Below are 12705 nucleotides of genomic sequence, written 5' to 3' on the forward strand. Positions count from 1 at the left end.
GGAAAGCCTAAAAGATTTACACAATTACTGCTTTAACCCTTCACCAACTGCTCACCTGTGAGCACAACAATCTTTTCCCCGTTCTGCAAAGCAAGACCCGGCCCCGGCAATGTGGAAAGAGGGGACTGAGAAGCCGAAGCCCTGAGACGGGCACCCCGGCACTCGCAGGGCTCCTCCCCACGTCCCGGCTGACACGGGCTCCTGGCCCCCTCCGCTTCCTGACCTTTATGCGAGCGAAGCTTTCAGGCCAGAGCTCTATTTTAGCATCACGTCTCGTTCCTACCGACCTTTTGCGGGGGTTGTGTTTATTGCAGATTTTTGGTTTGCTTTGGTTTTAAATCGAGGAGCCCACCCAGAACCACCCGCCGGGTTCCCGTGCCGAGGGGTTCCACAGCTGCTGGGCTAGGGCCGGACCCCGGCGCTGCTCCGGACCCCCTCCTCCTCCCGCAGCACCGTGGGCATCCTCCTCCTCCTCACAGCTCTGCCTCAGGCCGCTCACACATCCCTTTATGCGCTGTATTAATCCATATAAGAAAATCTCTTTTAATGAGGAGTGATACAGTTATGAACTCTCTAGAGCCATAATTAGAGCAAACTAATTGAAGTTGTGTTTTGACACACTTTCCAAATTCACGGGTACTGCATGACATATTCACAACACTACTGCTGCACAGCCATGGTGACAGCAAAATCATTAGGCTAATAACGCTTATTTGCATTCTTATCATGCCAGCAGCACGCCGTTAAATACTGCTTCAACCAGTGCTCGTTTACTCTGAAAGTTTCCACCGAAAGATATTAACAGTAATTATTAGTACTTTAGTGGAATCTCTAACGTTAAGGAATGGCAACTCACATTAACTATCCCCATGCCAATTCTCTCCCTTTTGAACTGTCACAAAAAGCAGCGAAGGAAGGCGGTGCGGTGGGTTTGGCGCTGCCAGAAGGGACGACGGACACCCCGGCAAGGCTGGTCATGGGGGGTCCAGCGCGGGCGCTCCAACATTGAAGCCAAAACCACACCGTCCCAGCACGAGTTAAACACAAAATACATTTCTCCCCAGCATACAATAATTTCCAGGCAATCTAGGGTGAAACAACTGTGACAGCACAGCTCAGGATAGGGCAGATTTCATTACTCTCTTAACTTCAGGTTTTCTTTTAGTCATTAAATCTACAGAAGAGTCTACATACAGCAACAGAAGATGCACGTGATGAGCGAGATCCTTCACATGCGAGCAAAGGCGGTTTGAGGTCTGTGCGCATTATGGCCACTTTCTGAATTTTTTTGGAGAGAAACTCCCATAAAAGAGGCTCAGGAATACAAAGCAGTTATTAATAACTGTCTGCAGGAAGGTGATGAACTGTTTTTGAAGTTAGGGGGCAAGTACTCATAAAAAGTACCAGAGGATCATAAGAGGAAATGCCAGATATCAAAGGATGCTTCATAATTCATATAAAAATATCAACAACGTACAGCAGAAGAACAATGGTAAGCTTTTGCTTTCCAACTGGATTGGATGAGCATGGTGGAGAAATCAGGCAACACTTTTAAGAACTGCCCCATGTTATCAAATATATTAGAAACCATCCTGCATGCTGCAGACTGCAGTTGTCCTATTCTTTGAGGTACCACTGTCACGACCACAATTTTATTTTAAATAAACTTAAGAACAGCGAGGTAAAAACTGCAGCCTCATAGGAATGCCATCAAACACAAAGAACTGCATCTTCCATAATCACGGGATCATGCAAAGATCGTGCCTCGTGAAAAAACTGAGGACGGAACAATTCCAAGGTGCAGAAAGCCGAAAACACACCTACAAGAAGTTTGTATCAGGCTGCAGCTCTCAAGAAACAGAAAAGGAAAAAGCCCCGTTCTGAGAAACAAGCTGCTGGGGTTTCAGTGACAGACACCAGACTCGCTCTACCAGAATGCATTTTCCAGACTGCAGCTCACAGGCAATGCCACAACAGGTATCCACGGCTCCAGCAGTGTCCGAGATCCCATCTAGGGTATGTATTCACAGTCCTTAACTTTTATTGTGCTCAGGCATCGCGATGCCAGAACACCTACCTCATACTCCAAAGAACTGCAATGAAAAACAAAACGGCGAGGCAAGAATCACCTCGGGTAATGGACTTCATTCCAGACAATCTATTCTAATCGTGTAAACCAAATATTTAAATACTTTCTAAAACCTTCCTGACCCTTTCCCTAAAACAAGCAACATATGGGCTTTGCAAGCATTTCATCTCATTCCAAGCTACTAAAATATCCTGTTTCCCAAAAATCAATGAAAGCTGGTGGTGCCAGATTCAGATTTTATAAAAGCCCAAATGCATGAGAGAATGAAAAAAAGGAGTGAGCGATTCTTTCCACTTTTAGACTTACCATTTAATTTTCCCAGCTGTGGGAAGGGAAGGAGGCCTGCCTGCAGCACACGCACCCCACACCCCACGTGCAGCGCGCCGCCGCGTCGCCCCTCCCCAACCCACCACGCCTGGGAGACGGGGGAGAGCGACGTTGCCCTGCTCTGACAAAACCGAAGCAACCACCAGCTGAACGGAACAAACCCTGACGGCGCTAACAAGGGAGCGGGAGCTACCGCAGCCCGAAGTGTGAGGCTCAACGCGGAATGAAGCTCCTGCAGCTTCCTCTGTACAGGGATTAATTTAGATCAGAGGACTTAAGTAACCAGGAGAGAGCAGCTGCCAAACAATAGAAAGAACCCAACAAGTTTAATTTACGCTGCTCCAAAGCCTGAGCTGTAGCCCATTAAATTGTTATAGGCAGAGGATTGCATCAAAGAGCTAAGGCCTCCTCCTGTAAGCATGAAGTGCTTATGAAGTGGTTGTCTTAGCCGAGCGGCGCGGTGTCCCTGGAGGCTGCAGCGGGAAGAGCGCAGCTTTCCACATCCTTCACCAGCTTCTCTCCAGAGTCAGGAGTTTTCAGATAATGAAGCAGTAGGGAAAAATTGCCAAACAGCAGAAATACTCCAAAAAGATAAATTACACACGGGGCGAGCTTCCTTGGTTAGGATTTTAAATTCTGTCAAATTAATCAGCACAACAAAGCCCAGGCTCGCGCGTCCGATGAGAAGCATCTCTCGGAGGCGAGCCCCGTGCTGGGGGTCTGTCCCCCGGGCAGACCCTGGGGTGCTGCTGGCCCAGCCCAGCCCAGGGGAGCGGCGGCGGCTCCCCTGCAGAACCTGATAAACAAATATTCCACATAAAGACTCATTTGGGAAGAGCATGTTGTCAGCACTTTGCCGGTAATAAATAACGACAGTCCAAACACTTTAGTAAAAGCAATAAACTCAAGAACTGTTTTGGAAAACGGTGAAAGTGATTGATTTAAAGAAGGAAATATCTGAACACAACCACATGCACTTCAGGGTGAAAGCACAGATTACAAATCAGCGGTGGCAGAGATCATATTAAATAGCAGACAACACAGAAGTTTTAGGGAAAAAACACTCTGTGCCCCCACAGGGCTTATTTACCAGCTGCACACAGAGCTGCTCCGAATGAGTACCTTCGGTTTGTACTTAATGACCCTACGCTACACCCTGAAGGAAACCCGCCTCCAGGAATAGTACTGAACCAGGAACAGGGCTCTACAAAGAAAAACGACTCTGAGGAGATCGAAGCCTCTTCACTCAGAGCACTCCCCAAATTTTTCAACGCATCCTCAAAATCAGCTAAATCAGCCAAATGTCCAACGACAGTTAATGTGTGTCTTTCTCAGCTGCTACAAGGGACTCTTGTGCCTGGAAACCACTCATTCTTTAAACATTCTTCCCTAATCCCCATTTTCTACCACTAAAACATACTGGACTGTGACCAACTTTTGCATGTCTTCATCCAGCTGAGCTGGATGCAAGCCACACGGTCAGTGCGTTTTCATAACAAATTCCTTCTGGGAAACAGATCTGGGATAAATATACGCCAGCACCCCTTACCCACTCAAACAAACCATCATGTTCAGATTTGCACAGCACACACGCATCACGGACATCTCATCCTTAAATTTCGCTTCTAACCATGCCCACTGGAAAGGGTGGCTTTGTCCAAGCTTCAACTTCTCGTTTCAGTCTCGCTGTTTGAGTGAATCCAGCCCTGGTGCCATCCTTGGCAACTCACAGGGCACAAAATTTAAAACCTGAGAATACTGTGCTGTATTTCGCAACGCACACTGTTGGAACATTCAAGCCAAAGAATATGTTTTATTAGTTGTAAGTCATAAGGTAGATCTACTTTAGAGCTCTTGATGAAACAGATGAGAAAATCCAAGTCCAGCAAGAAGGAAACACTTTGCAGAAAGGATCAGACTGTCAGAAGAGATTCCACTGGCAAGGTTTCTCAGAGCAGTTTCCAGTCAAACCAGAAACATCCAGCCCAAAGGACTCCTTGTTTGGTAGCATCTGCTTCAGATGAGGGGCTTTAAGGTAGCCCCCCAGCACTCCGGGAAGGCAGCCTGGCTGCCAGGCTGTGGTGGGGGCTGCCTCCAGCCCACGGCAACTTTCTCAACTCCTGGCTTTGTTCTGCACCGGAGCAGAAAAGACCGGAACTTTTTCCTCTACAGACTCTCCATAAATTCTATTTTAAATGTCTTAAAGAAAAAATTAAGATAGTTATTTCTAAATAATATTGTTGCTACTTAAATAACAGGGAAGGTAAAAGGCTCCCCACTTCCCTTCCATTAACCCGCTGCACAGAGTAAGCCTGGTTTATCATGGGGCACAGCTCAGGTCCCCATCACACCGGCTCGGTCCTGCTTTATTAGCTGCCACCTATGGCACATCATCAGCCTCCAGCAGAAAGCCACATACTGATCACTTTCCAAGCTTACACGACAAAGTTCAAACACCATTAATAAATCAATTTGAAAAATCAGACTTCTCTGCCTAGAAAGGAAATTCTTACATTCCTTAACATTAAGCTCCACTGGGAACAGAGGAACAGGAGCAAATCATTTCCCTTTTCTAAGGAGGGGTAGCTTAACTGTTCAAAAGCTAATTGGGAGCATGGGAGGAAAATTTACACATCTTGCTCTTAATTCAGAGGTTTAAGTAGGGCAATTGTTATCTCCTTATCAAAACCAGAGCAGCACTTCCTTGCTGCACTACTCCTGCCAGGTAAGTAATGTCAAGAACAGAGAGCCTGGTGACACAGGCTGTGCTCAGAACGGGGACAGGGGAGGAGGGAGGGCTGCCAGCCCCACCACAGCCCCACAGCTGCGAGCTGCAGCACGAAAGAGCTGGTTCCGTGGCTTATCAGCCATGCGGGTCAGGCCGCAGGCACAGCACCGCAGACGCACGCTGGGGCCCCGGCTCTGGCACGGCGTGCAGCCCCGCGCCCTCCGGACCCCCAAGGAGGCAGCAGCAGCGAGAGGGATACGCGCTGCTCTGCTCCCAGGCACTGCCCCCGGGCTGGGGCAGACCCCCAGCAGAGTCCAGAGGGACGGCACAGCCCAGCACGGCCCCGCAGTCCCACTGGGGCTGCACCCCGAGCTGCAGCGCTCCCACATCGACCGCCTCTCCCGGTGCCACCAGCTGTGCCATCTCTTGGGTCACCAGGCTCAGCTCCAGGTTGACACCGTTTTGCTCACCCGTGCTCAGACCAGAGCACAAGCGACCAACTCTGCCCCCCAAACCACAGCGGGCACCGTGAGCCCCACCAAGACCTGCAGCTCAGGCTTCTGGGGTGCTCAATTGGAGCGGCCGCGGGGCCGTGGCACAGGCATCCCGGGAAGGCAGCTGGAGGAGCGCTGCCCTTCTGAACCTGAACGCCCCGCCACGCTAACGCACGATACAAATACAAGCGGACTGCAGCAAGATCTTCCTTCTCCCTGGTAAGACGTTAACCTTTCAGATGACAGCCTTGCAAACTAAATGACTGAACAATTCCCAGGGTCAGTGCGAATCTACATTTTCAAAACCTGACATCAACAAGTAAAAGTTGTGACTGAATCCTGGTCTCTGCGAGAGGAAGATTAAACGCCTGTGACACATCATCTGCAATCAGAGTGCTCCATTTCCCAAAGTATCCGTCACAGATTGATAACATCCACGCAAAAAGTTAAGTGCAATTATGTCTGTCACCGTAAAACACACTTCAGCAGCACTGACTGACATCCTGCTTGCAGCTGACAAATTGCGAGAGGACTCTCTGAGTGACAGTGGCAGAGACTCCTGCAGCAGCACCTCGGGAAGGGATGTGAAACGCACTCCTGAACCACAGCAGCCACACGGGCTCCCAAAGCACTGCGGCCACCACGGGAGCCATGGCCCAGGCAGCCACAAGGCAAAACAGTCCGAGAGTGGCTCGGTGTGCATTCGCAGAAGTGAGGAACTTGTTCCCCAAAAGCTGGAACTGGATTCACAAAGAGAACGAAACACGCGGATCCTGCTCTACCCTGCTCCAACAGAGCTTGTGACACGGAGGGGCCAAGCCCCAGGGCGCTGCTCAAACACTCCCCACACGGGCGTTTCCTCAAGACCCAGCACTGGCAGTCGCCATCCCCGGGCTGGGTGAAGCAGGAGTGTGCAAAGGGCCACGAGTTACCCGTTACCAGCCCCTCTTTTGGGTTGATTCTCTTCTTGTTCCCCAAAGCAACATCACCACGCAGCTCTGGAGCGCGCTGGCCTCGAACACAGAGCCGAGGTACTGAGGAACATTACATTAAACTCCCACTGGTGACTCAAGTCAACAAAAGCAGCTCTTTAGCAGCAGCCTTCTAGGATGGGAAACTGCAAGTGCATTTCTCCAGGCTGCCATTAGTGCCAAGAAGCTGTCGCAGAATTTGGAGAGAGAAGACAGTAAAGCAGCTTGAAGTCTTGCACAATGGCACAGCTGTGCTCCACGGCACAGCATGGCACCCTCCCTGGGACGTGCAAGGGCTGCCTTGGAGACCGTTAAGCCAGATGCCTGCAGTAGGAAACACCAAGGAGAAGAAACGGCTGAAAAATAACACACGCAGTCCAGCATGAATATCAAACAAAGCCTCCCCTTGAGCAGCTCTGCCTGCGAGCTGTAACCCCACAACGCGGGCAGCGGAAGCAGCGACGCGCCGTGCAGCAGCAGCCTGTGGAGGTCAAACCCCCGACACATGACAGAACTCGGATGTGCCGCCATCAGTAACTCACACCACGGATCAGAGGAGGAAGCGTGGCCGGCGCAGAAATAAACATCACCCCCAGTAAAAAGTCCTTCCATTTAGGAAGGTTTTGCTGTGCAGAAACTCACTGGTGTGTTTTACTGGTTTAATCTATACCCAGTGTTAGGAATTGTTCTGCAGCACCCAAGCATACCCTCTTGATTTAAAATTATTTTATAATGCTAGGCAGCAACTGAAGAGAATGGCTTAAATATCTGACCAGCCTAAAGGCAGCATCTCCACAGCGCTCTCCATTCGGCACTGCTCACCGATTTGCTCTTGGCACTCACGGCAGCGTCACAGTAACTTGCTGCTGCTCCTGTCAGGATATATCCACATGGAATAAAACAGCAAACTGGCTGCCAACATAATCTCATCTCTCTATGGTGACGTAAAAATAAGAGGTTACTTGTGGCTACAATCTTCCACAAACATTAAGCATTGATTAACTTACCGCATTGCTGCTAAAGCATTAGAAAAGGCAGAATGTGTTGCCCTTAATAATGAAATATTTGCAGGATGCACCTTTATATACATTTCTATTTCTTAAAAAATATATTGGATAATAAATAATCAGAGTTAAAAAAAACAAACCAAAGCAGACATGAAAGATGCTTTGAATGATCAGGCTGGTGGTGTAAAAGTTACCTGTAAATCACACACAGGGCACGAGAGCGGAGCTGGCTACAGACAGGTGGTTTTTACTAGGAGGCATTAATGTAACATGCAATTATTCCACTGCATACTGGCTGTTTTAACTCAGGCAAATTAGAATACATTTTATATTGACTATTTTGACATTTGCTTTATTTGGCAAGTAAAACAAAACTGATCCAATTTCCTTGCAGCCATTGTAAACCATAAACTGTACAACAAGAGGTTATAAAATATATAAGCCTTGTAAACACTTCTTTTCAGACTGTCGCTGATGCCATGAGCTCCAATTTTGGCCCTGCTCCCAAGAGCTCTGACGCTGCTCTGCAGCCTTCCCCGCTCGGCCACAAAGTGACCCTTCTGCACCCAGGGATTAAGGACTGCCACTGACATTCTCTCGCTATGATAATTTTTTTCTCTTTATTGTGAAAATCTGCCCAGGCAGGAATTTCTTGCAGCGAGAAAATGAAGATCTGTGCTCTAAAATCAAGATATCTTTTTTCTCTGATCTCACACGGCCTGTGCTAGCATGTAGCTTGTGTCCAGTGGAGCTTCAAAACAACGGATCAGCTCCCGGTGGGACAGGCTGAAGTCTCCAGAAGACTGCTGGCTTTTCATCTCTTCTGCCTCCATCTCTGCTTGAGAAGCGAGACAGCATCTCTGTCTGCCGCTCACTGACAGCACAGGACAGCGAGCAGCGTGACACGGCTCGGCAGGCGACTGAGCAAAACTCTCAGCTCGAGAAACACCCAAACGCTTTGGAGAGCTCAAAGCCACCGCAAAACAGGACATTTAAGTCTAGGTCACGGGTGAGGGCTCAAAAGTACACACCTGCCCTAGGAGACACCCGACAGCTTTCTTGGGAACAGGCTACAGCAGCTTAAAAGCATCACTCTCTGACATGACCTGTAAATCAAAACTCCCTAAGACTCAAGTATTTTCCACCCACACGACACGATGACCTTTGTATACAAACCAATCCCCCTGGAATTCCCCTTCGATGCCTCCTCCAAAAGTCTAGCTCTCAACAGTTACTGTAATACTGTGAATGCACCTGCAGCACACCAAATGTCTGGTGCAAAAAGATCTATTCTCTTAATTAAGCAAAAGCCCAGAGGGTCCCGGAGAACGCGGTGTCCCCGGCAATGGCCTGGCCTGGAGCTCAGCCCATGCGTCTCGTCAGCAGGAGCCCGTCTCAGCTGGACGCTGTGCTCTCACAAAGTGCTCACGTTAACCTCTGTCGGGGTTGGTTTGTTGCTTAACAACATTCTGTTTTGTCTAGAGAAATCCAGCAAGAAAGCTGTCAATACAGGGCTACTGTTACACGGAAGTATACACACAAGTGCAAACATTTATACACACACGCAAATATTGTCTGTAACACGGGGAAAACAACCTGGACAGACACCACGGCAGCATCTGCCCAGAAGTGCTGCTCCTGTCAGTCACTGCAGGATGAGCCGTCTGCTCTGCGTGCTCAGCGTCAGCTCCGCGACTGGAGCACAGCAGTTGGGTCCAAGAAAGGGAAAAACAGGGCCAGCGCTTCAAACCGTCAGCAAACTGGTTCTGGAGAACGAGCAAAACATCGTTCCCTATGCATCAAAATCTGTATGAACACTTCTCCCTCCCTTTGGTCAAGGAGAGAAATTGGCTTGGCTACACTTCTGGCCCACCTTGTGGGGTGACACACATGCACGTGCTGGAAACTACACCATTCCACACAGACGAAAGGAAAGAAGACGTGTAGTTTGCTGTTTCCCTTCCTCTGCAGGTTTTCTTTCTCCTGACTGCTTCACCTGCGCGTCTTTATACAACAACAGCTAAAGGAACTTCCAGTAGACAGACTCTTGAAAGATTCCCTCATTATCAGATCATGCCACATAATCATTTATACTGTGTGCGACCCTGGTCGTGGTTCTGACACGTGAGGTTAGTGACAACACATGGGGCAGCATCAAGCAGAAGGGGCTGGAAAGCAGAAAACTTACTTGGGCAGGTTGGGAGCTGGTGTCGAAGATGGTGCTTGGGAAGGAGGAGTTGCAGGCTGTGATGGTTCGTGGTTGCGCGGAACTCTGCCCATGCGGTACCAAATGCCCATGTTGTTCAGCTCCCTGTGCGACCAACACAGAAAACATTAATGCTACAAGCAAACGGTGCACACATGCACTAGTACCAAGCGCTGATGTGTTTCACAAACACTTTCACTAGTGGGAACCAGCCTAACCAGAAAAAAGGGGGTTAGTTAGTTCCTACATCAAACTTGGTTACACTCGTACTTATACAGACTTTTCTAATGACAAGCTTCAGCTCTTGCAAACTATCACACTTCGTAATTACAGGAAAGCAAGGTGCTTAGCCTTGCTATAATGGAATTTACGACACCAGCTTCTGGAGTGAGGGGTACCTACCCTATGAACGTGTACTGAGGAGGAGCTTGTTTAGATCTGCCCAGGATTCGGATATCACAGATTGCTGCCTCTGTAGAATCTCGAGGGATGAATTTAATGCACAGCCTCTTCTTTCTGAAAGCTGTTTCTTCTGCAAAAACAACCCAGGACACAGCGTGGTTTTTATGCAAGATTAGGGTATAAATGTTATTTATGGTCTCTCCAGATATTAGGCAGATAATTACGGCAGGAACTGGAGCCAAAGAACAGATATATGTCAGCAAACCCGACAGTGCAGTGCCATTCAGTGACTGGAGAAATTTTCTATCAGGAGCTCTCTGTACACGGTGTGAGATTTGTTATTAGGCGCTGCGATAAACCAATACTCCCTGCTACCCTCCGCAGAGAAGATAAGACACCACGTACGCCATGGAGTGCTGCACCACAGAACAGAACCTGCAGGTGATCCTTCCACTTGAACGGACTTCTCACATTCACCTTCTCTTTCCAAGCTAAGGTTTGCCTTACCAGCCTGGACAGCATCTAAATATTCCTCCCACAAGCGTCACCTCTAGGAACAAACCTGGAAGCTGCTGACACAGCCCGTGAGTTCACTCTGCCAAGTGCTTCCAAACAGCCAACCAAACCGAGAGAAGGAGCAGGCAGAAAAAGCGATCGCCACGCTGACAGGAGCAGCTCTCTGCCCAGATCTCATGCATCCCAAGTGTTAAAGACTTCTCCTGGCTCAGTCAGCAAGCACTGAAATGACACTCCCACCATGCCTGCCCCGCTATCTTTGTAAGGACAAGCCAGATTTACACAGCAGTAATTGGTAGGGCCTCCTACGGGGCACCTGTGCTGCACTGACCTGTGTTCAGAGGACGGACGAGGCTGCCGCATGGCCCTCTCCTGCTCTGCATTGCAGAGCAATTGCACTTGTTTCCATGTTATCCATCAAGAAAACCTCAGGCCCATCAGAGTTAAGGCTTATCTCTATAATGAATTCGTCTACATGCACGCCGGCTGCCTGCACGCAGATACGATCCAGCTCTGGGTCCGTCACACGGGCGCACAGACACAGGCTGGTGATGCTCAGAAACCATCGCGCTGTCTCGCCCGAGGGAGTGCGCGAGAGCCGCCCTGCGAGCAAGGTGAGCTTCCTACTTCTGAACGCAGCCACTTGAAAGACATGACACAAGTCTATTGATAAACCGAAGATCTAAAGCACAGACACTGAATGAAAATCTGGAAACAACCAACAACTACAAACAAGTGCCTGAAAAATAAAACCCCTTCAGTTTAATATGAGTAAATATCCTCCAGCTTAAAAATGTGCTCTCGTTTCAACAGATGGCAAGCAGCCCTGTCCCTGCTGGCTCCTCCTGTTTTTATAATCTGTACCTTGGAGAAAGCAATCCATCCCAGCCTCTGAAATTTGCTGTCACACCAGCACCAATAAATGTACAGACAGCGCGAGGTGTGTCACAGCGCAGCAGCTGTGTGCGCAGCCTTGCAGATACAGTGCTGCCTTTTAGAGAGGTTGAACACCCGTATCCCTGAAGTCCAGTCTTCTCCTGCTCTGGAAAACCATGGCTGTTATTTGAAGCACCGAAAACTGATTTTTGGAGCCCAGGGTTTAAGGCTTCCACTTTTGAAATATTCTCAGAACCCAATACGGAGCACCGTATTTAATATGTTTACTGCACGTCAGCTGTCACTTAGAGAAGAGCACAGATACACGAATAACCAAAAATTTAACGTTGAACAAAACCAGTACCTCTTTCACAGGAAGTATAAAGCTGACTATTTGTTTTTGTCTTTGGACTCTTTCACAGTTGGCTAGAGTCTGCAGTCTGTAGTAAACCTGGTTTAGGATCTGGATTCATTAATTACACATGCTTAACCAGTTAATTTTAAGCAAACATATTATAAACAGTCCATCGAAATGTGTTCATCTGTGCTAATGGAGGCAGGGATATGCACCACCTCATTAATACCGACAGTGCCTCTGCTTTAAAGCTTGTACAGGTTGCGATCCAATTAATTTTAAACTGATTACGAAGTCGCTTTCCACCTTTCCACCAGGACTTTCACAAAAATTGCAGCAGCACATGATCAGTGTCCTGCATTCCCGGGGTGAGGAGGATAAGTTGGTGGCTCCCCCCTGCAACACACGTGCTCAAGAATTGTGACCCAGGGGAGTGGGAAACGGGCTGCAGAGCCTTCCACTTTGAGGTTATGGGGATAAATCAGAACCAGGTCAGCAGTAACTGAAAACCCACCCTCATCTGCTGCAGACCTAGACAAATTACTCCCCGCAAAGCAGGCTCACGTAACTCCTTTCTACTTGCACAGCCAGGCTGGATTTCATTACTGCCAGGCACCGGCACTAGTCCCGCTCCTGAGTGGTAGCTGCAACCCAGCAGCAGCGCGTGGCATCCCCCAGCCCCTCACACCTTGCTCCCGGGGGGCTCGTCCCTGGCCCTGCCATGCTGCGAGCCC

At 48.9% G+C, this 12705-nt stretch overlaps 1 protein-coding gene across 1 annotated transcript in view; it reads right to left on the bottom strand.

Annotated features, from left to right (window-relative positions):
• Nucleotides 1–9800: 9800 nt before the first annotated feature.
• Nucleotides 9801–12705, bottom strand: part of MVB12B (multivesicular body subunit 12B) — a gene marked incomplete at its 5' end in the record, with an annotated part of 6838 nt that continues 3933 nt past the window's right edge. Inside the window, 2 exons of the mRNA XM_009877880.1 lie at nt 9801–9927; nt 10225–10354. Of these exons, the coding sequence (XP_009876182.1) occupies nt 9801–9927; nt 10225–10354 (257 nt within the window). The remainder of the gene's footprint in view (nt 9928–10224; nt 10355–12705) is intronic.

This window comes from Apaloderma vittatum, unplaced genomic scaffold (genome assembly GCF_000703405.1).
Source record: "Apaloderma vittatum isolate BGI_N311 unplaced genomic scaffold, ASM70340v1 scaffold38031, whole genome shotgun sequence".
Lineage (NCBI taxonomy): Eukaryota > Metazoa > Chordata > Aves > Trogoniformes > Trogonidae > Apaloderma > Apaloderma vittatum.